This window comes from Microsporum canis, genomic scaffold (genome assembly GCF_000151145.1).
Source record: "Microsporum canis CBS 113480 supercont1.2 genomic scaffold, whole genome shotgun sequence".
NCBI classification, from domain to species: domain Eukaryota; kingdom Fungi; phylum Ascomycota; class Eurotiomycetes; order Onygenales; family Arthrodermataceae; genus Microsporum; species Microsporum canis.
Genome location: NW_003299168.1, coordinates 2,884,549 through 2,907,229, shown reverse-complemented (window position 1 = coordinate 2,907,229; position 22,681 = coordinate 2,884,549). Strand labels below are relative to the sequence as shown.

Sequence of the window (22,681 nt, the reverse complement as noted above, 5' to 3'; positions counted from 1 at the left end):
TCTATATCGTCTTCATCTATTTGATATATCTCACATTTCAGCCTCGGCAAGTAGTTATAAACGCGCTAGTCCCAACAGGGAAACCGTGACTTTTCCATCTAAATCGAAGTTTTTAAAACGAAGAAAAGAAAAACATCTTCAACTTATTACATACTTGGACTCTTTCACCCGGCTAACTCTTAGATTAGACCGTTCGTTCATTAGAGGAGCCATGCTCTCTGCCTGATTCTGATTCTTTTTCTCTCTTTTGACGCCCTAGATTAGATGCTGGAGCACCAGCCCACACGAAGACTGATCTAGATACTATCTATATACATACGGCTACATGGCTCGGAGGCAGTGATAATCACCCCATTTCGCATATAGAAGAAAGCAAGGCAGGAAGAATGAAGCCTACTGTCCGACCGTTCCATGCGCCTCTGTCGAGACTGCGGCCGTCTCTGACCGCTGCGCCGTTCGATTTGTCGAATGCAGTCTGTGCTTCGTGTTTAAGCAGAGCTGTACGAAGCTATGGAAGTTCGTCATCTGCGCCTTTGATTCATGGGCGTGCGGGTGCGCGGCCGGGGAGCTCGATCTACTCTACTGCAGCCTGGAGGAGGAGGGGGGATGTTGAGTGGGATGTGCGCAGAGAAGCTGGACAAACGAGGAATATGACGACGGCGACAGCCGCGGACGAGAAGAAGGCCGATGTTACTGCCCATGGTCCGTTGCAGGAGTACGAAAGTCGGGTTGAGGCAGGCCTCTTGAGAGACGACGACCATCAGAGAGGTATACGCCTATATCCTTACCCGGAGTCTACTCACTCAGCGCTAACATCCATATTCTAGCTATCATCCAGCATCTTCAAGACCTCCATGACATGCTACGGGACTACGAGGCGCCGGCAGTCGTCCATCCATCGCTAGAGTCACTAAACCCTCAACCGTCCAAGTCCTCGTTCTTCAGCATGCTTTTCAACAACGCGCCCAAAACCGCTGAAAAAACGCAGATCCCCTCCAACCTTCCCAAGGGCCTCTACATGTATGGAGACGTAGGATGCGGCAAGACAATGCTCATGGATCTATTTTACGACACACTCCCTCCTGCCGTTACCTCAAAGACAAGAATCCATTTCCACAATTTCATGCAAGATGTTCATAAACGTTTGTTCGCAGTAAAGTCCAAGCAAGGAGCGGATGTCGACGGTGTCCCATTCGTTGCAGCCGATATAGCCGAGCAGTCAAGCGTGCTCTGTTTCGATGAGTTCCAATGCACAGATGTAGCTGATGCAATGATCCTGCGCCGCTTGCTGGAATGCCTCATGTCACATGGCGTCGTACTCGTAACCACTTCCAACAGACACCCGGATGACCTGTACAAGAACGGAATCCAACGCCAGTCCTTCATACCATGCATTCACCTTCTCAAGACCGCCCTGACCGTTATCAACCTCAACTCATCCACTGATTACCGTAAGATCCCCCGCCCGCCGTCGGGCGTATATCACCATCCTCTAGGCCTAGCTGCATCCCACCATGCAGACAAATGGTTCAAATACCTCGGTGACTTTGAGAACGACCCTCCTCACCCTGCCGTGCACGAAGTTTGGGGTCGGAGCGTCAATGTCCCGCAGGCCTCGGGCAAAGCCGCTCGATTCGCATTTGATGAAATTATTGGCCGTGCCACGGGCGCAGCCGATTATATAGAACTAATGAACCACTATAACTCGTTCATCATCACCGATGTGCCCGCCATGGGCCTTCACCAACGAGATCTAGCCAGACGCTTCATCACCTTCATTGACGCGGTGTACGAGAGCAGGGTACGTTCCCACTTCTGATGTCCTTTTTCTTTATCTAGACACTTCTACTTAACATGCAAAATAATAAAAAAACAGGCAAAGCTCGTCCTCACTACAGCCGTCCCACTACGTAACCTCTTCCTTTCAGAAGATGATATCAAAGAAGCAGCTTCAAGTGATGGCAACCCATCATCCAACTCTGAACTACAGGCCGACATGCGCAATCTTATGGACGATCTCGGTCTGTCGATGGATCAGCTTAAATCCAGCTCGATATTTAGTGGTGATGAGGAACGGTTCGCGTTTGCTAGGGCGTTGTCCCGTTTGGCTGAGATGGAAGGTAAGCAGTGGGTTGAGCGTGGATTGGGCGTTGGTATGGATGAATCGCATGGGCAGGAAGATAAAGCAGCTTGGAATAAGACTCGAAGTAAGTGGAGAGAAGATAGCATGTAGATAGATACATTTATATATCCGGGGAGCTGTTTCTGTCTTCTGCATTTCATGTTGTCTACAGCTGTTACTTTATAGATCAGCGTTGAGTTACTTGCATATATCATATATAGACTCTTGTCAAATATCATTAATCTGATAAATTCCTCATTGTCGTAAAAGCATACATAAACATCAAACATACACAATAACGACTCCAATAAACACCAATTCCAGACATTTGTGTATACGTACCAACCAACACGAGCATTGAAAAAAAAAAAAGATTATAAGAAAATGACAGAACTCCCCCAGCCTCCGCCTCTTGAACAAAAGAAATAAAACAAATGAAAATAGATATCATTTTCTCCAAAAAGCCACTTTACGGAACTGCCTCTTCACAGTCCATCCAGTTTCAGTAAACCAGTCAGTGACCTTCTCCTTGACGCTCCTATGCGGAAGCTTCTTTCCAATCGAACTTGCAGCAGCGGAGCTTCCTGCATAGCTACCAATAGAGAAATTCCCAGCAGAAAACTTCATCTTGCCCTCTGCAATCATTTGAACGACGTTGAGAATCGCAAAGGCCGTAGAACCTATGCCACGGAACACAGCGAGGCCAGCCACACTCCATAGTACGAAAGCCAGGTAGCCGTTACTTCCGATGTGCTTTTTGCTGTACGATTCTGTCACCGCCATTCCTAGGATGGCGTTGGCAATCAGCCATACAGACACCATGTAGGTTCGAACAGCTCGGTAGTAGTCCTCTTGCATCTGTGATTCAGGCACCGGTGGCTTTTCAACCTCGAGTCTGTCACGAAGGTTACGGAGTGCCTCGTCATATCCACTATCGATATCAAGTTGCTCAGAAGGCATTTCAAGCTCGACTGTTGAGGAGCCCGTGGTACGTGCCGCGCCGAGATCAGTATGTAGGACGTTGTCTCCCTTTGTACCCCAGGTAACATCGTGAGTGTTACAAAAGGCGTATACCTGCAGCGTGCAGATGTAGCTTGGTAAAAGGGCAAAGTATTGGGCAGACGAGGTAAACATGTGCCATGGGTCGAGATAAATGAACGACATGACGAAGTATAGACCGATGGTTGACAGGGTCGATACAATCACATTAGTGAACACGTTTTGCCCCAGAGTAAGCTTGTCCTTATTATCTTTTGACGTGAATTGACGGATGACGACGTATAATCCAGCAAAGGTAGTGTATATCATGATTATACTGTATACAATCATTCCACTCAAGAACATTTTCCTCGCGCTGTTTCACAAAAGTAAGTATGTATTCGGGTCAAACGAGGAAAGGAACCCTAACTTACCCCTGGGGTCGATTACCCATGGAAAGGATGAATTGCAAGCAAATGAGTAACACACAAGCATATCTCAGAATAATAAATATGACGTTGGCTATTCCATGACCGAATGGATCTATCTTTGGATCCGCCACAGCCAAAGCAACGAAGTAGAATGTGATATAGAAATTGGCCTAAAGAACCACTGTTAGTAACTTCCGAAAGGCATGCTTATATGAAAAATATCTTGCTAAACTTACCAGAGAGAAAAAGGTGAAGATTAAGCTGACAAACTGATATATGAATTCAATATGGAGCAAGATCTTACGAGCAACTGTGTGGTCAGTCTTCCAAACCTGCCGGAAGTGGATCAGAGAGTAGACGGCAGCAAAGAACGCTCCATTAAGCCATCTTCGACGTTGAGAGATAAATTCAGGCACAGTATCTAGATTAGTCGTTAGTATGATGGTAAGTTCCTCTAGGTGAAATGGATTAACCTACCTGGGACATCAGTTTCACCCACAGCACTCTTGACAAACTTCAAGAGCCATTGCTCTTCCCGTTTAGCAACCAATTCCCAGCAGAGGATACGATCTTCAGCAAGATACATATTCGCTGTGAACACATCAGCATTTTTCCCATGCAACATCTCTCCTTTGAAGTATTGGCTGAGTGGCCCATGGCCAGTGGAATCATTCTGCAGTGCATGGTATCGATAAGCACTAAGCGCACCAGGCAACACAGTAATATATCCAAATAGAGACTCCAGCGGCTTATCCAAAATATTGGACATCTTATACTCGAAATTTTGAGATGCAACCAAGGGATTAAGCAGGCCTACCCATCCTTTTCCCTTGCCAGCTTTGATCTCTCCGGCAGCACCAGCCACATTGGAGTCCTGGTCGAAAGCTTTCCAGAGATGATATAAGGCAGTTGGCTCCGGTTTCGTTCCAACGTCTAACAAAATGCAAACATTAGGGTTCAATGCACGGCCAAATCCATTGAAGAACCATCGATGAGAGTTGAGCTTCTTCTGGTTTCGCTCCTTGAGACAAAATATCATCTGGCAAGGCACAATTCCCTTCTCTGCACCCTTAAATCTCAATTCCGGGTCCAAGGAGACCTGAGTCGTGTATTCGTACACGTGGGCCGTGACCTCTTTCTGGTTAACTATGTTCTTCGCAATGCCATCCTGATATACACCAATGGCGCCGAGAGCGTTTAAAGTGCGAGGGTGAACTTTATGTCTTCCATCAGCGATGATGCAAACGACGATTTTCTTCCACCCGTCTTTTCCCCATGTGCGAGACTTGCTCCTGGAACAGAAATGAGAGATATTTCTCATGATACCATGCATCGAACGGGTGAAGTCGATTTCATTTTCGTTGTACATGGTAACGCATATGAACAGCTCCGTTTCACGCATGGTACTGCCGATATTTTGGCGAAGCTTATACCCCTTTGCGACGAAGTCATCAGGGTCGCATGTGACGGCAGTGTACCTCATATGGGTGAATTCTCGATCATCTCTCCTGGGCAAAAAGCTGTGCAAGATGGTAGGAATCTTACATTCCAGAATAAGCTCACCGTTGACAAGCTTGACTTCTTTCTTTGCCATCAATGCCTGCCTCACACCTCGTCTATCTTGACGCCCAGTAGGTGCTGGAGCATAGACTTCACCATCACTCTCGTCATCTTCGTCGAGGCTGTCCTTTTTCATATGTTCCTTTTCCTCTGTCACCATGGTCGATTCGCTGAGGTATGACCCATAAGACCTCACACTGCCGTGTGACGAACGCTTTGGATTTATGGTTCGGCCATTACCTCCAAAAACATCATCTGTTTCTCCGTTTGGCTCACCCTCCCCTATATCAATGGTAGCTTCATTAGAAGAAGATACTGGGGCTGGGCCGGAAAACAGTGGCGCTGGAGGAAGGGGACGCCTTGGACTCCCCCCATATCTTGAGCTAGGAGTCCCTGGACGAGGGCTTCCGTTGAGATCTGCTGGCTCGTAATTGATGCTTGAAACTGACGGTGGGCGCCGCTGCCAGTCAGTACTACGCGAGGGAGTCCATGGTCTGGTAGGCGAGGAGGAGCGTACGGAGAACTGGGACCCGTCTACGCTCGGTGCGCCTGGTGGTGGTATCACTGGAGCCGGACCTAAAGGTGGGGCGGGCTGTGGAATGGGGGCAGTGGTAGTGGAATTTGAATTAAGGGGATGATATCGCTGGGAGGAAGTTCTTGAGGGAGATGTGGGGGAACTAGTTAATTTCTGGTCAGCTTCAAGTTCATCGATTGCCTCCTGAATGGAGGACAGTGCGCCTCCATGGTTGATATGAATTGGGGGTAGAAATAAGTCGTCTAGGGTGAGACTGTCATTTTGACGCCTGAGGCTTGGAATAATAGGTGGCTTTGGGCTAGCGAGACGCAGGGGAGCAGGGACAGCAGGGTGACATAGACGTAGTGAAGACATCTTTCCCTTTACGCTGCCTTTGACAGGACTGCTGCTGGAAGAGGGAATATGAGCATCCCTTTTGGGGAGATTCTCTAGAGGAATGTCATGGGGTAGGGTAAGGAGACGTGTGTTAGGGGAAGCTGGGCAAGGGGAATTGGCTGATAGGATGCTCTGGGTAAGTGTAGTGGATGACTCTGATGGGATATTGCTGTCTAATGTCGAGACTGGTGTTGCTGTGCTGCTGCCATCTTTCTGAGATGTTACATACTGTTGACGTTGTATTATTGAAGGGTTCTGCGCCCCGAATTGGGCGCTCCCAAGGTCACTACCAACAGAGTAAGTATCGTACATATTGTATGTATCGTAGTTCTCATTGATACTGCTTCCGGAGCCCGCAGGCAGCAGCCTCATCGTCGCCGAAGCGTTCGCGCCAGCGGCGGACATGGAAGCTCTCATGTCATCGTTATCATCGTAGTTATTCGGCAGCGAGTAGGACGGTGGCTCCTCGCTGTAGCCAGGAGGAGCCGAATGACCAGACGTCCCCGAGGGGTCCATCGAGCGTCACTGTAGGTGGGTTGGTTGAGCTGGTAACGGAGATGGAGATATAGATATGGAAATCAGATATACTGCATCATTAGGTAGAAGTAGGTCGATGTAGAGGACTGATAGCCGGGTCCTGTCCCGTGTATAGCAGAGATAGACTGAAAACCCCAACTGGATAGCTGCTCGAGGGAGTATGAAGTCGCCAGGAGGTGAGATCTTGAGCTTGGAGAAACTTATCAAGTTGTTGGCGGCGCTTTTCCATGTAAACTTGCGGTTGTCACAGCAACTTGCTGACTAAGCCAGGCCGACAACTTTAAATCATCTACAAGGAAAAGAAGGAGAAAAAAGCAAAGAAAAACACTTGATAGATGATGGCAAAAGAATAAGATAGGACGTTGGTGGAGGCTCTCTAGAGCCTCTCAACGGTGGGGTCAGGTATGAGATATCTCGCAGGCAACAGATCTTCCACCTTCTCGACTTTCACTGTCCCATCTGTGTCCCTCACAATCGCCTTGATGCCCGGATGCAAATCACACAGGACCTGTCTACAACGGCCACACGGGCTGAGCACCATCCGTCCTTCGTTCCCCATGGCCACGATATGAGTGAGTTTGGGTGGTCCAGCTGTGGCGGCGACTCCCAGGACGACGAGTTCAGCACAGGGTCCGCCGGTGAAGTGATAGACGTTGATGCCCGTGAAGATGCGGCCGTCTTCTGCGAGTGCGGCGCTCGCGACGCTGTAGTCGTCGGACACCGGAATGGCTGCTATCGTCTTGGTTGCTACCTCGATGAGGTTTTGCTCTGCTGGCGAAAGGTGTGCGTAGGCAGACATCACTGTGGCTATTAGTAGGACTACTTGTCGGTTATTAATGCTACTTACCGTTATATAGACATATATATCAATATCTGTGTATATCTCAAGGTCTCAACTGCGAAGATATTGATTTATTTGCCTGAGTAGCCGTCTTATATGCCAACCTTTTTTTTAACTGAAAATGGAGGCCGACAGTGAAGAAAGACGGGCTGGCTCCACAGCTTGCAGGGCGAAACCCTGATCAGGACTCCGATTTTTGGAAACGTTCGGCCCGTATCCGGATCCAAGGCTACGCTTTACCAGGGCGAGGAGAGAAGAGGGATGATCGTATTAGCAATTTATATAAAGAATAGACATTATAATTTAGTTGGGAATCAAGGAAAACTTGCAGTACGTAGCTACAGGAAAACGAGACGCTAGATAACACTTCATTAGGGGAGTAGGAACACGCCGGCTGAACATAACAACATTAAAAGAGGTTGAACTTCGAAACAAGGCCCCTTTGGACGAGGCATGTATATATGGTCCAACCTGAGATGATGGGGAGGAGAGGTCTTGTTTGCGTATTTGACAGAGGGGTGATGTATATTTTTTTGGGGGTTTAAGTAGTCGTACCAAGGAAACATGGAAACATTAGCATGAGAGTATAATGAGACAGTGAGAGATTCCGGGGGAGTATCCGATGGATGCTCAGGATTGAATTAGATTTACGACAGCGGGAGTTTAGCAGTTTACTCGTTGGTGAGAAGTGGTTCTCGCTCACGGTCACCGTGCTCTGGCTCCTCACGAGGAACGAGGAAGAAGTTGAGACCGAGGAGATTGGTGGTAGTACTATAAAGAGAGGAGGCAGCAAAGATAGTCCGTTATGGACGGTACACATTTGCTAGACAATGAATATAATGCCTATGTGCGATTAGGATCTGTAAAGAGCCGTAGTTAATCGCATAGAGTGCGTGTAGGTCCTAGTGTTCAATACTGAGTTCATTGGCTGCAACGCTGTAGCTCTATCGATAACCAAACAATCAACCAATTAACAAATTAGTTAACTATTAAATCGCGTTTTTACTGAGCTAACTACCAAGTACAATGACTGGTCAACATTCCGACGAATCCGCTGCAGACACGATGAACGTAGTTGCAAGAAGTCCAATTCACTTTGGGCCGTTTCTTGTAACGCCACAGGTACGTCCCCAGAAACGTCATGGGGAGTTGGGAGATGGATACATCCTCAAAGCTGGTATATTGATAGCTAACGGTCATATGGCTAGGTCTTCTTCATAACTCCTCTCTCGTTTGCCCTTGTTAACATCAAACCCCTTTTGCCTGGTCATGTCCTCGTCTGTCCAATACGGCGCATTCAACGACTGTCAGACCTAACCCCCGCCGAAACAACAAATCTCTTCCTCACTGTTCGCCGTGTCAGTCGCATGGTTGAACGTGTCTACGAGGCCACAAGTTTAAATGTTGCGATCCAAGATGGTGTCCATGCCGGACAGAGCGTGCCTCATGTACATGCCCATATAATACCTCGTAAGAAAGCTGATTTGGACCACATGGGTGGCTCCGATGCGATTTACGGTATGATGGACGGTGAGGATGGGGATATTGGAAGGTTCCTGGCCGAAAGGAAACTGGCCATGGAATCGAAGCGGTCAAGGTCCGAGTTTCCAGCTGTGGATAACGATTCTAGGGAGCCCAGGTCCGACCAGGAGATGCTCAAGGAAGCAGAAATGCTTGCTGCGGAGATGGAAAAGGAGATTGAACTGGAAATAGAAAATTCAAAGAATGTGTTTGACGAGTAAATCATTGGGAAATACACTTATAAATTCAAAGAAATTCCTCTGAGATGGGTTTGACGTCTATTTTACAACATATCCTCTCTCTATATCAGCCGTGTAAACCCAAAAAAAAGGATCCCTTCTTCGTGGTATACTTCGAGCACTGTGGTGATCCAGAAACTATTTAATTTGAAAAAATAGCCCATAGCTCACAGCTTTCGTCCGAGGATTAGAGCGCTGGCCCATTCAATCTTCACAACTTTATCCTCTGCTGATTGAACATCACGTAGACTATCCTCAGCCTTAATCATACTGTCAAGCATCTCATCCGCAACATCTCCAGTTCCGCCCTCACTTCGTCGAAGTTGGCCTGGATGAGCGTCTTTCCAGCGTTGATATGCGCTCCATGTACGGATATACTCAGTCGCCTGGCGAAGCGTGATCTCAGTCTCCATATATTTTGTTCCTTTACCAGAGTCTGGACCGTTAAGTCCGGGTTGGTATTCAATCCGCTGGATGTCTGCCCATTGATCCGTCGGTGGCTGTATAGCACGTAAACTCTCCCTCATGATTGAATTTCCAGGCTGGGTCCAGTACGAACCAAGCAGATCTTTATCTAGACCATAAGCATATTTGTCAAGTACGGCGGTAGCCTTGGGATAATCAACTAGGTAGTGATCCGAATATCCCCAAAATGCAAGGGTGCCTCCAGGTTTCATCACCCGTTGTAATTCTGCGAAGAGGGGCGGATAATTGAACCAGTGGGCGGCTACTCCAGCGACAACCAAGTCTACACTTTTATCCTCAATGAATGGAAGAGACTCAGCAGCGGCTTGAACGAACTCAACGTTCTGCTCAGTCGTCATGTTCTTTGCTTGCTCTATCATGCCCGCGGATGGGTCGATGCCATAGACTTTCTTGAATCTCGGGGAAAGGGCACGAGAAACCAGGCCGTGACCGCACCCAAGATCTAGACAGGTGTTGTATGCGCCTTGGTGATAGGAAAATACCATATCATAGAGCTTTTGGGGGTATTCTGGGCGAAATGAGGCATACGCCGTATATGAAAAGTTGCTACTTCTGTAAAGCAGTCGCAACGTTTCCATGCACATCATTAGTTAATTTTCTTTCTCAGTAAATCCTGGATATCATGGGATATAATACTGACGCAAAGGTTGCCATCATGTACGATTTTGGATGTATTTCTTGTTCAGCTTATTGTTATCAACTCGGATAGGCGGAGAGTCAGAAGTAGTTATAAATGGATGTCTTTTTAGTTTATATTTTCGGTCATCTAACAGCTTAAAATAGCCGAGATTTGCCGAGGATTATGAGCGAGAAGTTGGCTCAGCGAAGTATTGATTGCATATCACCACATCCTGGAAATTGGATATATATAGAAAACTAAGAGGTCTTAAATCCACCTGAGATCCACTGTATTGGGGCGATTCCGTGGTAGATTTGGCCAGTGAACGGGTTCCCGTAAAGCTTAGCCATACAAGAATCCCATTAACTGAGAACCGTAAACATAAAACACCATACGTCAAGAGAGGCCAGTAGTGTGTCTCGATTGGCTGTTAACTGGTGAAAAACCCAACCTAGACTGCTGTGTAGTGGTTAAGGCTGGTTGTTTCCGTCGATTTGCCGTGTATGTAGAAACACACAGCTATAAGCATGTGTCTATCGGAATAAGAACCTGGTCCTCCGCTTCTATAACGTAGTAGCCTAGATTTAGTCCATCGTGGGTGATGACCGTTCGCCAGAACCTGCGCCATGATTGTCTTGGATGTATCTCCTCTGTTTTGATCACTTCCTCGGGTTGAACCATCAGGACTCTCGTATAGATGTATTTATCCAAAGCAACCTCCAGGCACTTCAACTGGGTTGAATAATGATGTACCAGCTGGTCTGTGGTGTAGAAAATTGCAGCGCTTACAAGAGGGTAGCCTTCTACCCCCGGCATGGTCCAAGGGAATACATCGTGAGCATTCCGTTCTATAAACCTACCACCTCTCTTTATGTGTAGACGTAGGCAACGTAGCTGGGGGAAGAAAGAACAAATAAACGAAACCAGTGCAGCATGGTCTCCGACATCAACTGCGTCACCGCTGGGGATGATTCTAGATGTTAGTTCAAGCGAGGTAACCCCTCTGAGATGGTGCGCTGGGATTAGGTTAGGCAGCTTGAATATGAGGCCATCGTAGAATTCGTCGTTGACGATGAATGTATTGGTGTGGTAGAGAACCGGCATCGCTTCTGTATAACTATTTGATGAAGTCTGTTAGAAATCAGAAGATGGATAATGTAACAAACTATACATTACTTTAAAAAGACAATTCTTACCATCGACGAGATGTCAGCAGCCACTCCAGTACTCCAATGAAGCAGCTTGAGTGATCTCCATAATGAGCACGACAAGAGGTGTACTGTGGCAGAGAGCAACGGTCGTTCCAAAAGGGGAGGTTCCTGTATCTATGACAGACACAATGCCACCACCTCCACTGGAGATTAGGATCATCTGTCCGCTTAATCGTGTCCAAGCGGGCATGGGCTTTTCCAGCAACAATTGAGGTGGTGTAGTGAAGACTCATATGTATCGTTCTTGATCCAAACAGAGCAATGTATACCATCCGGCGGATCTCTGGCGGCAAACGCAGGAAGAAGAGGCTGTTCTCTGTCGCCCACTCATCGTCTGACGCGCTGGAATCGTATAAAAACGACAGCGCTCTGCGGTCAGTAGGGAGGATCGGTATCAAAGGCGTCCGAGGCCTTCGCAAACGACGACGCGGTGGAGCATTGTGTGAAGACCTCTCGCCCTGCTGGTCTGAATGGCCGCGCTGGGTTATCTTTCGAATCCACTGGCTGAATTTAGGCATTTCTCTCTCTCTTTTCCACACGTCTTGCGACAGCAACTGCTCCGTGTTGTCTGCAAAGAGGCTTCGGTAACAATCGTGGGTGGATTGCCAGGTCGTCCATTGCAGGGTTGCAGGCGAAGAAGGCTGGGGATGAAGCGCGGTAGACTTGCAGGGCACTAGGAAGCGCAATCAGTATGCGACCAAGTCCGATGTATATATTGATACCGCTGCCGCTTCTTCCATCGACAAACAGAATTGGCATACCAGAACCAAGCCTGGCTCTCTGGATTCTGCGAGATATCGCTAACTGTCCGCTAGCCGCCAGTCAAGCAGCTTGACAACTACATATGTTACTCCGTTTGGCGGGCAAACCTTGTGGGCGGCAAAAGCAATTAATAGTTGATTTGTATATACATAAGAATCCCACCACATCGCGGGGTGAGCTTTTGTATTAAACAGATGCTTCTTCAGGCTGTCGATAGTGATATTGATTCTTGTTGATACCGTCTCTGCATCAAGTCGATAATGTCTTCGTCAGATATGGAGGCCGCCGTCAAGCTGTTCTTCTCCTCCCCGCGCTTTGCAGTCGCTGGCGCAAGCACTGATGCCAGCAAGTTCGGATATAAAAGTATCAACCTCCGTCTCTGAGATGGTAATGATGATGATCATGACAGGGATACTGACTGGATATCTTCTTCAGTTCTGGCGTGGTACCATCAACATTCGCTGGCTGTCACTCCGCTGAATCCGAGAGCGCCATCGATCTCGCTGCCATCCAAATCATACACCACAGTGGCATCTCCCGTGGACCTTCCTATGCCTTCTCAGACATCCCTTTCTATCGTGACGCCGCCAAAGGTGACTATCCAGATCCTGCGTGACGCAAAGTCGGTGGACGTGCCAGCCGTGTGGCTGCAGCCAGGCACTTACGACGACGAGGTGCTCGAATACGCTCGTGAGAATTTCAAGGCGGCCATCGGGGGACCAGGAGGACAGGGCAGTGAGGGCTGGTGCGTTCTAGTAGATGGTGACGCTGGGCTAGATGCTGCCGGAGTCCAGTGGACTTCTCAGAAGCTGTGAAAGGAACAGCTGGTTATATTGATGTACATGGCATTTGGACATATATACACGGCTCGATGAACATAACTTGTTTACCATGAGGCTACGCAGACTGCAATGTATAGTGGTATGGAAATCCCGAGAGGTGACCTCAATTCATACATAATACTTTCTACCCTCTATCAGGGTAGGTACAAACTGGTAAAACTTGGGGGTCTTCAACATGTTCCCCTTCAGGTAGTAGAGTCAGGAAAAGAGCAAGAAAAAAGAAAGACATGGCATCATCAGGTCATTAGGCATAACCGGGATATAAAGATAATCCACTGTGAGGAATCGTACAAACGTGTCGAAAAAAAAAAAAAAAAAGGAATCTGCGGGCTATAAAAACTCAGAGAGAGGAAAATCATAAAAAAGGGGTTAATCCCATTCATCCAGGTCCATTTCATCCACCTCTATTCTAGTTCCCAGAGCTTCTCTGCCCTCCCTGATCATGGCTTTCAGCTGCTGATTCAGTCTTCGGATGCTGGCATCCTCCTGACGTTCCTTACGCCTCAGCTTGGCTGCATGTCTTTGAGTCTCTATCGATAATGGGCTTTCATTGGGATTGGACACAGTGCTATGCTTGGGTGGCGTTTTGTAGATGGATGGAGAAGAGAGTTGCGGAGAGAAGTTCGGGGAGCGAGTAGGCGTGAGGGGGGTAACGGGCCGCTTAGGCTGTACCCTAGCAGCCGAACGGCGGGCAGGAACATGGTGGACGACACTGTTTCGACGAGGTATCTTCCTTGGCCCAGGGGAAGGGGTACTCTCCTGGGAGCCTTTGTTTTCCTTGACTAGGACCCAGTTGTTGTGTATATCGTCTCGATGTGGCTTATCGATGCAGTAGCTGTCGTCTACCGGATAACGCCCAGGGATGGGTGTTTCGTCCATCTGATGGCTTGGGCGCCTCTTCTGTGGCGGTGAGGGCGTATCCCATGTCTGACTTGGTTGCACTGTCGTCGTGGAAGCATCCATATCATATCCCCTGCCTCCGCCGGCGTGGAACCCTCGGAACGGAGCTGACCAGCAGAAATTCCATACCTTCCCAGCAACTCCTCCGACAAGATTGAGAACCGCCTCACCCCAGCCTGGGGTACTTTTCACGGTTGTGTTATCATCCTGTACCGTCTGAGGCTCCCGTTTCCTTTTCGTTCCTTCGATAGATGAGGGCGTAGGTGGTGTATAGCCCCCATCGACCTCCATCCGAGCCGCCACCGTCCGGCTAGGCTCTCGATACCTGGTGGGACGGTAATCCAACTCCGACTCCTCGTTCTCGCCATCTCGCTGGGAGGAGAACCCGAGTATCGATGCCTTTGCCGTCGTCAGCAACCCTGTATCAAGACCCCCTTCTGCCAGGAGATATTCCGTGTTGGCCAGAGGAACAGGGCTCGAGATCCTCGAGATGGACGGGGGGTGGTCCCAGAGAATCTGGTCATCAAACCCGCTCGTCTTGCCATCTAGTCCGCCGTATCCATATCGAGCACGCTTGCGACTGCTCGTTAGCGGTGTCGAGATGGTGCGACACAGCGATGATGCTGCCGAGGCTGACTGTGGTGTGTGGTAGAAGCGAGATCTCGCACCCGTCAAGTCCAGCTTTGGCGGGACCGGGCTATCGAAAAAGAAGTCGCTAGGCATAGAGGACTGTTTGAGCAATGACATGTGTCTTGTAAGCCTGACAGGCCAGACAACAACTTCATAACCTCTGGGTGATGGAAGGATGTGACAGGCTTGTTGTGCCCAGATATTTAACGACTACAAAAAACGAGGCTGGGATTTTAGCAAGGAAAAACAAAAAGGTGACAGTGGGTCTTGGCATCTTCCAAGATTTTATCAGCTGGCTTTTTGTTTCACTACCTTGACTGAACATCACATGGGATGGTAGAATAATACAAATAGAAGGGGTAATATAGATGGGGAAAAGAGTGTCATTATAGTCATTTTTATGTTAAGTCATTAATATCCATAAAAGTTGGTGGTTGCAGTCGCATTCTCCCTCAGTCGCTTGTTCTCCTTTTTAAGAAGATATCTCATCCACCAGGCACAGAGGATGGAGCAAAGGGCGAAGCCAGCAGATGCGCCAAAGCCGATGCCATATCTGGGCGAGTCGGAGTCCGGCCAGACGTACGCCCCGTATATATATCCTATCTGTCCGCCGACATTCGTCATAGCAAGGACGACCTATAACCATGGCGTCAGTTACGCTTTCCGAACATAAAGATACAGATGCAAAGAGCTGAACTTACAGCTTGTTTCTCACGGGTCTGAGATAATGTTGATGAAGCCCAGCCGATGATGACTGAGTTAACCGAATAGGCACCGATCGGGAAGATGAAACAGGCAACATAGCGACCTGCGGTGTTGAGAGTCGAAGCAGCAATCACAAATCCGATGATAGCGGTTGTAAGCCCCGCGGTGATATGCCAGGTACGCTCATGGAACCGTCCAGATGTATATCCGAAGAGAATACCCGCAGCTCCGGCAAAAAGGAAAGGTGGACATGTCAACACTAGGGTGACTGTTGTGCTAAACCCCAGGGTCTTGACCACGCTGCAATCCAAGAGAAAGATATTAGTTAGCTGCTCCGGCATCCTCATCTGCAGCCAAGATTACCGTAAGTGAAATACATACGTTGGGAAGAAACTGTTAAACCCGCAAGCGGACAGATGGAAATTCTGCATCAAGCAAAAGATCCACGTTCGGGGGTCTCTGACTGCCTGCTTTAGGCCCTCCATCGTTGAGGCCTTTTCTGGTAACCCCATCTTATCCCTTTGAATTCGGTCGTGTGCGAGTTCGCGTTCCTTAGACTTCAACCATCGAGTCGTCAGCGGAGTGTTTGGAAGTAGCCAAAAGCCAGCAATCGCAACGGCGGCTGAGACAGAGCCTTCGATAATAAACAACCTAGGTTTCAATGTAAGTATATATAATATGCTCAAATGAAAATCGACTGTAGCCGTACCATCGCCATCCTGATAGTTCCCGTACTTGATCAAGACCAGAGAATACGCCTGCGGCGATCAACCCCGCGAAACCGGTTGCCAGGATCTGGGCAGCATAGAGCATTGCAATTCGAGCGGCAACCTCTGTATAAAATGATTAGCTTAGTTTTATATACTAAGCAACTAGAAAGAGAGGGACAGGTATATACCTCGTCGAGTATAAAATATGGACAAGATATATGTAGCTCCGGGGTAGAACTATGTATAGATAATAAGCAATCCAGCAATCCATCTGCTTGTTTTCATATATAGAAGCAACTTACGGGAGCTTCCGTGATCCCAAGAAGGAACCGGCATACCACCATCCCAGCGTACGACTGAACCAATGCCGTGCAGGCTATAAATATTAATCAGGGTAAATCTAAGTATAGAGGCTAAAGTTAGACGAGCCACGTACCAGAAACTACAGACCACACTAGCATCCAGGCACTCATATATATGCTCGGCGGCACCCTAGTGATAAGCATATTACTCGGAACTTGGGTGAGAACGTATCCAACGAATAGGATGGAAATCGTAGTGTTAAACTGAGTGCCGTGCATGCCAAGTTCTTTTTCCAGATTGTTTAGTCGGGCCTGGGCGAGCGTGTTCCTATCGATGTAGTTGAGAAAATACATGAATGTCAACATCGGCTACGTTAAATGTCAGCTTTGAAAACAAAACAAATTCACCATTAGTTGAGGGCGTACCATAATACGCCAGTCAAGCTTTCGGACGAGCCTGATTTCCTCAGGAGATAAATTGGTAACAGCACCGGCATAATCACGATCTTGTGCTGGGATCTTTTCGTCCGTTTTATCCTCGGTGGTTGTCCTTTCAACCTGGTTGTCAACTTCGATAGGCGAGACGCCCACCGCCTCTGGTGTTTTTGAGGTGCTCATGATCGCTCGAGAAGAAAACCTTGAGACGTGAGGAGCTTTTCAAGATACGAGAGTGGAAGATGTGTATGCTTTCGATAGATTTTGAGGATGGGAAAAAGCGAGTGTTTATATTAATCCCCCAGCGATGGGCCGAATGATACCCGAGAACACCCAACTGGAAACACTGAGCCGCTTCTCATTTGCAGCACAGGGATGTTGCTGAAGGCTCTGCAGTACATGGTACCTAGTCAGAATTACAACTGTGCCATTGATCGTCCACGGCCCTATTAATGTTAATATTGCCTCTCTTTTCTTTTGTATGGAAGGAATCTGGATTGGCAGCTAGCGATATCACAGGACTGTGATCTGGCCGGGGGGTCAATGCGGGGAAGCTTCGGCCAATAGATTAGCCGCAAATAAATGGATCTCGTATAAACTGCCAGCTGATTGGCGAGCTGATCTCATCCCCTTGCTCAATACCAAAATGTGATGCAGCAGAGAAGCTCCTGCAAGCTCGTTTACCATGACCTTCTCTGTCCATACAATCTGCTAGATGTACTTTGTACTTATTGCATGCTCCAGAACGTAAGAGGGTGATCGAGACTGATATAGAGATACCCGTTGAGAGCCACCGTTAATCACACTACCGAGTATGCAGCATAATAGCGTGCTGCTGTTGGCAAAACTCCAGTTGATGTTGTGGTGTGCTGCGGCGCCACGCTCAACACTGAAAACACTCGATACTTTTTTCTGAAAGAACATCGATGGCGAAGATTTTCTCTAGCGTAGAGAGCGGACATAGCACAGTGATGTGGTAATTCTCGTTATAGGGTATATCAGCATGATACCCCGGGGAGCGAAGATCAGGTCAGCGAAGGTTGGCAAAACATAGTATAATCTAGGTGCTCGAGTCGGGTCGAGTTGGAAGTGCTATAATAGGGGGTGTTGCGTATCAAACGCGTAGTCAGAGCACAAAAATTGGATTCTAACGTTGAGCAGCCAGAGAGCCTGAGATAGAATTGGTGCAAATAGGCTTATATAGGCGAAGTTGTACAGCATGAGGAAGAGATCGACTTATTTGACATGGCATAACGGAGAGAACAGGCGCCTCCAGGATATTAGTGGCTGCGAGAGAAGCGTCAATAACTTTCCGAGCTGTGCTGTCAGAAACATGTTTTGAATGCAGGATTGAAGTTGAGATTTGAATACTTCTTCTGACCGTTCCGTTCCGTACGTCATAGAGGGGCGACAAGGGGACATGCTCACTTCTCCAAACGCTGAACGAAGGTCAAGTTAAGATTATCACAAGCCTTGCTTGTTTCTTCCTTTACGTAATCTCCCGCAAGCTTCAAGGATTTTGTTCGGACCATGCTCGAATCACGTGATCAGATAGGGGGTTCGCGTCCTTCGAGCGATCCATAGTTGGTTTCATTTGATATCACTGTCCGCCTCGACTTTGTGGTTGATTCTATATGCGGCCCGCGGGAGTGCTGTAATTATAACCCAACTACGGTTGTGGCTTGTTAAACCGGCGCATTGAGTCTCGCATTGACGCCGTGTTAATCCTTATCAGGCTACCAAGGTCTGTCATGGGGGACGTTGATAAGGCTTGGAAAGCACAATTGATCGCTGCAGACGCTGACAATATATGAACTAGGTCGATGGCTTTGGTTAAGGGATCACCTACGAGACATACTATTAACTAACTATGTCTGCAATTTCAACTGCCCTCAATCGCCAACCAAGCTGGATTCCGCTTCTCTGCGCAGTAGCCGCACTGTCCCTCCCGATAACCATCCATTTCCTCCGCTCACGCGATGATAATATGAATACCACAGCTTTGACACTACCGCCGTCCCTCCCTTCCCTCCCATTGTTTTTAGAGGCTCAGAAATGGGCCTCTAAAGACCCTGGGAAGATCGCGATAATTGATAAAAGTAAGGACCTGAGCTTTACATATCGCCAATTACTCAACGATGTGTCTATATTGAAGAGGAGGATTCTGGCCGAGGTAAAGGTCCAGGATCTAGAGGAAAGAAGGGTTGCGTTCCTTGTTCCGGCCGGATATGATTATGTGGTTTGCCAGTGGGCGGTATGGGCGGCTGGTGGAGTTTGCGTACCGTTGTGTAGGTTTGCGCTTCCTTTACGTTGAAGATACAAAACGCTAATTGAAGATAAAAGGCACATCGCATCCACCGAAAGAGTTGCTATATACAATCTCGGACTCTGATCCATCATTAGTCGTTCTCCATACTTCTTTCCAGCACCTGAAACCATCTTTGCTTGACAACCCCTCCGACGCCAGCTTCATGGAACTTTCACCCGTTACTGAGAGTAGGGGCTGCACCTCTATTCCCAACCTTCATCCAGCATTCGACCTATCACGAAGGGCTCTGATGATATATACATCTGGCACAACAGCCAACCCCAAGGGCTGCGTCACAACTCATAAGACAATAACATTTCAGGCAACCTCTCTCATCCAAGCATGGAAATACTCCCAGTCTGATCATCTAATCCACGTACTCCCTCTTCACCATATCCATGGTATTATAAACGGACTTACAGCGACTCTCCTAAGCGGCGGTATAGTCGAAATGTATGCCAAATTTGATCCCCGAGTTGTCTGGGATAGGTGGAGCAATCCTGGCTCATCAACCATGTTCATGGCTGTGCCCACAGTTTACTCGCGCCTAGTCGACTACTTTGATGCCAATATTCGATCAACAGATACAGAGGCAGCGGCCCGATCCGGTGCAGGTGCACTAAGATTAGTAGTCAGCGGTTCCGCGGCTCTACCTACACCAATTAGGACAAAGTTCCTGGAAATAAGCGGACAAACATTGCTTGAACGTTATGGTATGACCGAGATCGGCATGGGGCTGAGCTGTGGTCTAGACGTCTCACGCCGCATAGAAGGGAGCGTTGGCTGGCCCCTCCCCGGTGTACAGGTACGTCTAACACATCGAGAGACTGGAATCCCCATCCCTGCCTCCTCGTGTGATGAAGACGGTATGATAGAAATTAAAGGCGACAATGTATTTCTGGAATACTGGCGACGGCCCGACGCAACCGCCTCGGAATTTACGAGTGATGGGTGGTTTAAGACAGGCGATGTAGCGAGACGTGATTCAGCGGGTGCTTACTATATTCAGGGCAGAGCGTCAGTGGATTTAATCAAGAGCGGAGGATATAAAATATCTGCATTGGAGGTGGAGAGGAAGATGCTTGCGTTGGAAGAGGTGCAGGAGGTAGCTGTGGTGGGGATTGCTGATAACGAATGGGGCCAACGTGTCGCTGCTGTTGTTAAGCAGAGGGAAGGCGTAAGTGTTTCCTACCCTTGTTTATTAACCCCTTCATTCTATTGTAACTGAATGCTAACTATCTAATCAGACCACAACGCTGGAGCTGCATAGTCTCCGCGCAAAGCTGAAGTCTGAAATGGCTACGTATAAGATACCAAGTGTCCTAAAACTTGTTGACAGTATTGAGAGGAACGCCATGGGTAAGGTGAATAAGAAAATGATTGTGAAGAAGTATTGGCCAGACCTCGCATGATTGCGATTGAATCAACCACCACTCACTGTCACATAGTATCTGTTGTAAATAATGATTGAAAGTATTAGAGTATCTAGATTAGTCGTTTAGATGAGAAAGATACCAAGTGCCAACCCTAAGCAGGATTTCCAGGATACAGGAGCTAGACGGTTATATGCCTAGCTCTTGGGTATGGGAGGCAATAACGCGGTAAACTAATAGTCGTTGAGACCATTTTCACAATGTCAAGCCCACCCTTGGAAGAGAATGCCTCAGTTCAAGAACATACCATACATCTGTTGATTTCCACATAGTAACGATAAAGTTGTTTGGTAGGCTGCAACTCTCTTGGCACATGGGATCTCGGGCCGGAAGGTTATTTATGATTTGAACAAGGCATTATTTTTACTCCTGACTCCCAACGAGATGGCCAAACGCGCTTTACGGGCATTTTGGACTAGGTCGCCACTCAGCCGCAAACAACCTACGATATTTTGCGGTACGAGTACTGAGTTACACCCAGATGTCCCCATTGAAGAAGAGATAGTACCTGGTTACCAAGCAAGCCACTATTTCCCTGTTAGGCCTGGCTACATTTTCAATCAGAGGTACGAGGCGCTTGCAAAACTTGGCTGGGGAGGATGTTCTACGGTATGGCTTGTACGGGATCTCCATCGGTAAAGTTAGCTTCTTGACTCCCGAACTGTAGCTTTATTAATGAAGTCGGTAGGCGAAATTGGCAGGCTGAGCGCTACCTGACTCTAAAGGTCGGCAATAACAACTTCAAGGATGCAGAACAAGCTGCTCATGAGCTTAATATCGAACGCCATATTGACAGCATTGTTTGCCGCCATGATGGCCGTAATTATGTTCGGACGTTTCTTGAACAGTTCGAGGAAAGAGGCCCACGTGGGATGCATGTATGCCTGGGATATGAACCCATGAGGGAGCCTCTATGGCTTTTTCAATCACGTCTCCGAAATAAGAGGTTTCCCCTCGGTCTTCTGAAAGGTTACGTGAAGCTTCTTTTAAAAGGTCTAGATTACCTACACACTGAATGCAACATCATTCATACAGGTCAGTGCTACCCTTTGTACGCATACTATAGTTATTAAGTTATTAATACTTTCAATAGACCTAAAGGTAGAAAACATTCTCGTCGGATTTGAAGAGCCGTCAGTGCTGGAGGACTTTGCATTACTGCAAGCACAAAATCCTATGCCTCACAAATCAAACAATGGGAGTACGGTCTATCTCTCACATAACGACTTCGGGCCGGTGAGGTCTTACTACATTCTACCTAAAATAACAGACTTTGGCCTTGCACACCGTCAAAAAGATCCATCATTACTGAACAGACATCCAATTCAACCTGACCATTATCGGGCTCCGGAGGTTATTCTAGGGGCTGGATGGACGTATAGCGCGGATATTTGGAATCTGGGGCTGCTGGTATTTACTCTATCCCAATATTGTTCCATTAGGTTGCTCTTGCTAACTTGTAACAATTTAGATGTGGAATTTACTTGAGTCTCGGGATCTCTTTACTTCGCCACTTGATGCTCAAGGGAACTACCATCCTGAAGCCCATCTTGCGGAGATGATATCTCTCCTTGGTCCGCCTCCTAAAGAATTAATCGACCGCGAGAGAGATGGAATAAGCTGGAAGTGGGCTCCCGCTGCCCAAAATGAGTCAGGAAAGATGTGCAATACGGCGTCTGAGTGGTATGGAGGTCCATTCTTTGGGGAAAACGGTACAGCTCTTATTTCCCTCTATGATATCTACCAAGTCTCTAACTGGATGTAGGGGAGTTTCTCCACAAAAGTGCCGTATCTCAGGACCTCTGTCTCGAAGATACAGTGACATGCCTCGAGGGGGAGCAAAAGGATCAATTTTTACTGTTTGCAAGAAAAATGCTTCGGTGGCTTCCAGAAGATAGGAAAACAGCAAAAGAGCTTATTGAAGACCCTTGGCTTAGCGATGAGTCGATCAAAAGAGGGGGGGCTTGACTGGCTGCCTTGTAACCTTCCACTAGGGCCATAGGGCGAGCAGGCTCTCGTCATCTGGTTGATATAAATGGTCGCAATCTCTTGCTCCCGCATAGTGACTGATCCATAGCTCGAGGTCCTATAGATTAATTCCTGACACCCATACATATAAAACGCACCGTTGAGTAGTCTGACATGATGAGATCAAGGCTAATATCAACTGTTTCAAAGTAAGATAGAGAACGAGTCCAA

The 22,681-nt window shown here is 47.8% G+C and overlaps 11 protein-coding genes across 11 annotated transcripts; 5 read left to right on the top strand and 6 right to left on the bottom strand.

Annotated features, from left to right (window-relative positions):
* Positions 1 to 386: 386 nt before the first annotated feature.
* MCYG_02553 (lactation elevated protein 1) lies at positions 387 to 2,233 on the top strand (the record flags this gene model as incomplete). The annotated part of the gene is made up of 3 exons (XM_002849573.1): positions 387 to 768; positions 795 to 1,801; positions 1,877 to 2,233. The coding sequence occupies 3 exons, from the start codon at positions 387 to 389 to the stop codon at positions 2,231 to 2,233; spliced, it is 1,746 nt and encodes a 581-aa protein (XP_002849619.1).
* A 336-nt stretch (positions 2,234 to 2,569) lies between these two features.
* MCYG_02552 (chitin synthase 2) lies at positions 2,570 to 6,517 on the bottom strand (the record flags this gene model as incomplete). Its single annotated transcript, XM_002849572.1, has 5 exons — positions 2,570 to 3,476; positions 3,535 to 3,701; positions 3,891 to 3,952; positions 4,009 to 6,014; positions 6,231 to 6,517. The coding sequence occupies 5 exons, from the start codon at positions 6,515 to 6,517 to the stop codon at positions 2,570 to 2,572; spliced, it is 3,429 nt and encodes a 1,142-aa protein (XP_002849618.1).
* Positions 6,518 to 6,914: 397 nt separating this feature from the next.
* On the bottom strand, positions 6,915 to 7,337 carry MCYG_02551 (blasticidin-resistance protein; the record flags this gene model as incomplete). The annotated part of the gene is made up of 1 exon (XM_002849571.1): positions 6,915 to 7,337. One exon carries the CDS (start codon positions 7,335 to 7,337, stop codon positions 6,915 to 6,917), a length of 423 nt encoding a protein of 140 aa, XP_002849617.1.
* A 1,068-nt stretch (positions 7,338 to 8,405) lies between these two features.
* Positions 8,406 to 9,121, top strand: MCYG_02550 (HIT domain-containing protein; the record flags this gene model as incomplete). Its single annotated transcript, XM_002849570.1, has 2 exons — positions 8,406 to 8,501; positions 8,588 to 9,121. The coding sequence occupies 2 exons, from the start codon at positions 8,406 to 8,408 to the stop codon at positions 9,119 to 9,121; spliced, it is 630 nt and encodes a 209-aa protein (XP_002849616.1).
* Positions 9,122 to 9,306: 185 nt separating this feature from the next.
* MCYG_02549 (Crg1p) lies at positions 9,307 to 10,279 on the bottom strand (the record flags this gene model as incomplete). The annotated part of the gene is made up of 2 exons (XM_002849569.1): positions 9,307 to 10,177; positions 10,266 to 10,279. 2 exons carry the CDS (start codon positions 10,277 to 10,279, stop codon positions 9,307 to 9,309), a joined length of 885 nt encoding a protein of 294 aa, XP_002849615.1.
* Positions 10,280 to 10,763: 484 nt separating this feature from the next.
* MCYG_02548 (uncharacterized protein) lies at positions 10,764 to 11,973 on the bottom strand (the record flags this gene model as incomplete). Its single annotated transcript, XM_002849568.1, has 2 exons — positions 10,764 to 11,361; positions 11,441 to 11,973. 2 exons carry the CDS (start codon positions 11,971 to 11,973, stop codon positions 10,764 to 10,766), a joined length of 1,131 nt encoding a protein of 376 aa, XP_002849614.1.
* Positions 11,974 to 12,477: 504 nt separating this feature from the next.
* MCYG_02547 (conserved hypothetical protein) lies at positions 12,478 to 13,032 on the top strand (the record flags this gene model as incomplete). Its single annotated transcript, XM_002849567.1, has 2 exons — positions 12,478 to 12,580; positions 12,653 to 13,032. The coding sequence occupies 2 exons, from the start codon at positions 12,478 to 12,480 to the stop codon at positions 13,030 to 13,032; spliced, it is 483 nt and encodes a 160-aa protein (XP_002849613.1).
* Positions 13,033 to 13,428: 396 nt separating this feature from the next.
* On the bottom strand, positions 13,429 to 14,682 carry MCYG_02546 (conserved hypothetical protein; the record flags this gene model as incomplete). Its single annotated transcript, XM_002849566.1, has 2 exons — positions 13,429 to 14,591; positions 14,628 to 14,682. 2 exons carry the CDS (start codon positions 14,680 to 14,682, stop codon positions 13,429 to 13,431), a joined length of 1,218 nt encoding a protein of 405 aa, XP_002849612.1.
* A 318-nt stretch (positions 14,683 to 15,000) lies between these two features.
* MCYG_02545 (MFS transporter) lies at positions 15,001 to 16,924 on the bottom strand (the record flags this gene model as incomplete). Its single annotated transcript, XM_002849565.1, has 7 exons — positions 15,001 to 15,225; positions 15,291 to 15,594; positions 15,676 to 15,945; positions 16,004 to 16,127; positions 16,307 to 16,360; positions 16,441 to 16,675; positions 16,733 to 16,924. 7 exons carry the CDS (start codon positions 16,922 to 16,924, stop codon positions 15,001 to 15,003), a joined length of 1,404 nt encoding a protein of 467 aa, XP_002849611.1.
* Positions 16,925 to 18,728: 1,804 nt separating this feature from the next.
* MCYG_02544 (long-chain-fatty-acid-CoA ligase) lies at positions 18,729 to 20,461 on the top strand (the record flags this gene model as incomplete). The annotated part of the gene is made up of 3 exons (XM_002849564.1): positions 18,729 to 19,029; positions 19,085 to 20,226; positions 20,297 to 20,461. 3 exons carry the CDS (start codon positions 18,729 to 18,731, stop codon positions 20,459 to 20,461), a joined length of 1,608 nt encoding a protein of 535 aa, XP_002849610.1.
* Positions 20,462 to 20,866: 405 nt separating this feature from the next.
* MCYG_02543 (protein kinase domain-containing protein) lies at positions 20,867 to 22,450 on the top strand (the record flags this gene model as incomplete). The annotated part of the gene is made up of 5 exons (XM_002849563.1): positions 20,867 to 21,048; positions 21,171 to 21,517; positions 21,576 to 21,892; positions 21,954 to 22,194; positions 22,248 to 22,450. 5 exons carry the CDS (start codon positions 20,867 to 20,869, stop codon positions 22,448 to 22,450), a joined length of 1,290 nt encoding a protein of 429 aa, XP_002849609.1.
* Positions 22,451 to 22,681: the final 231 nt, after the last annotated feature.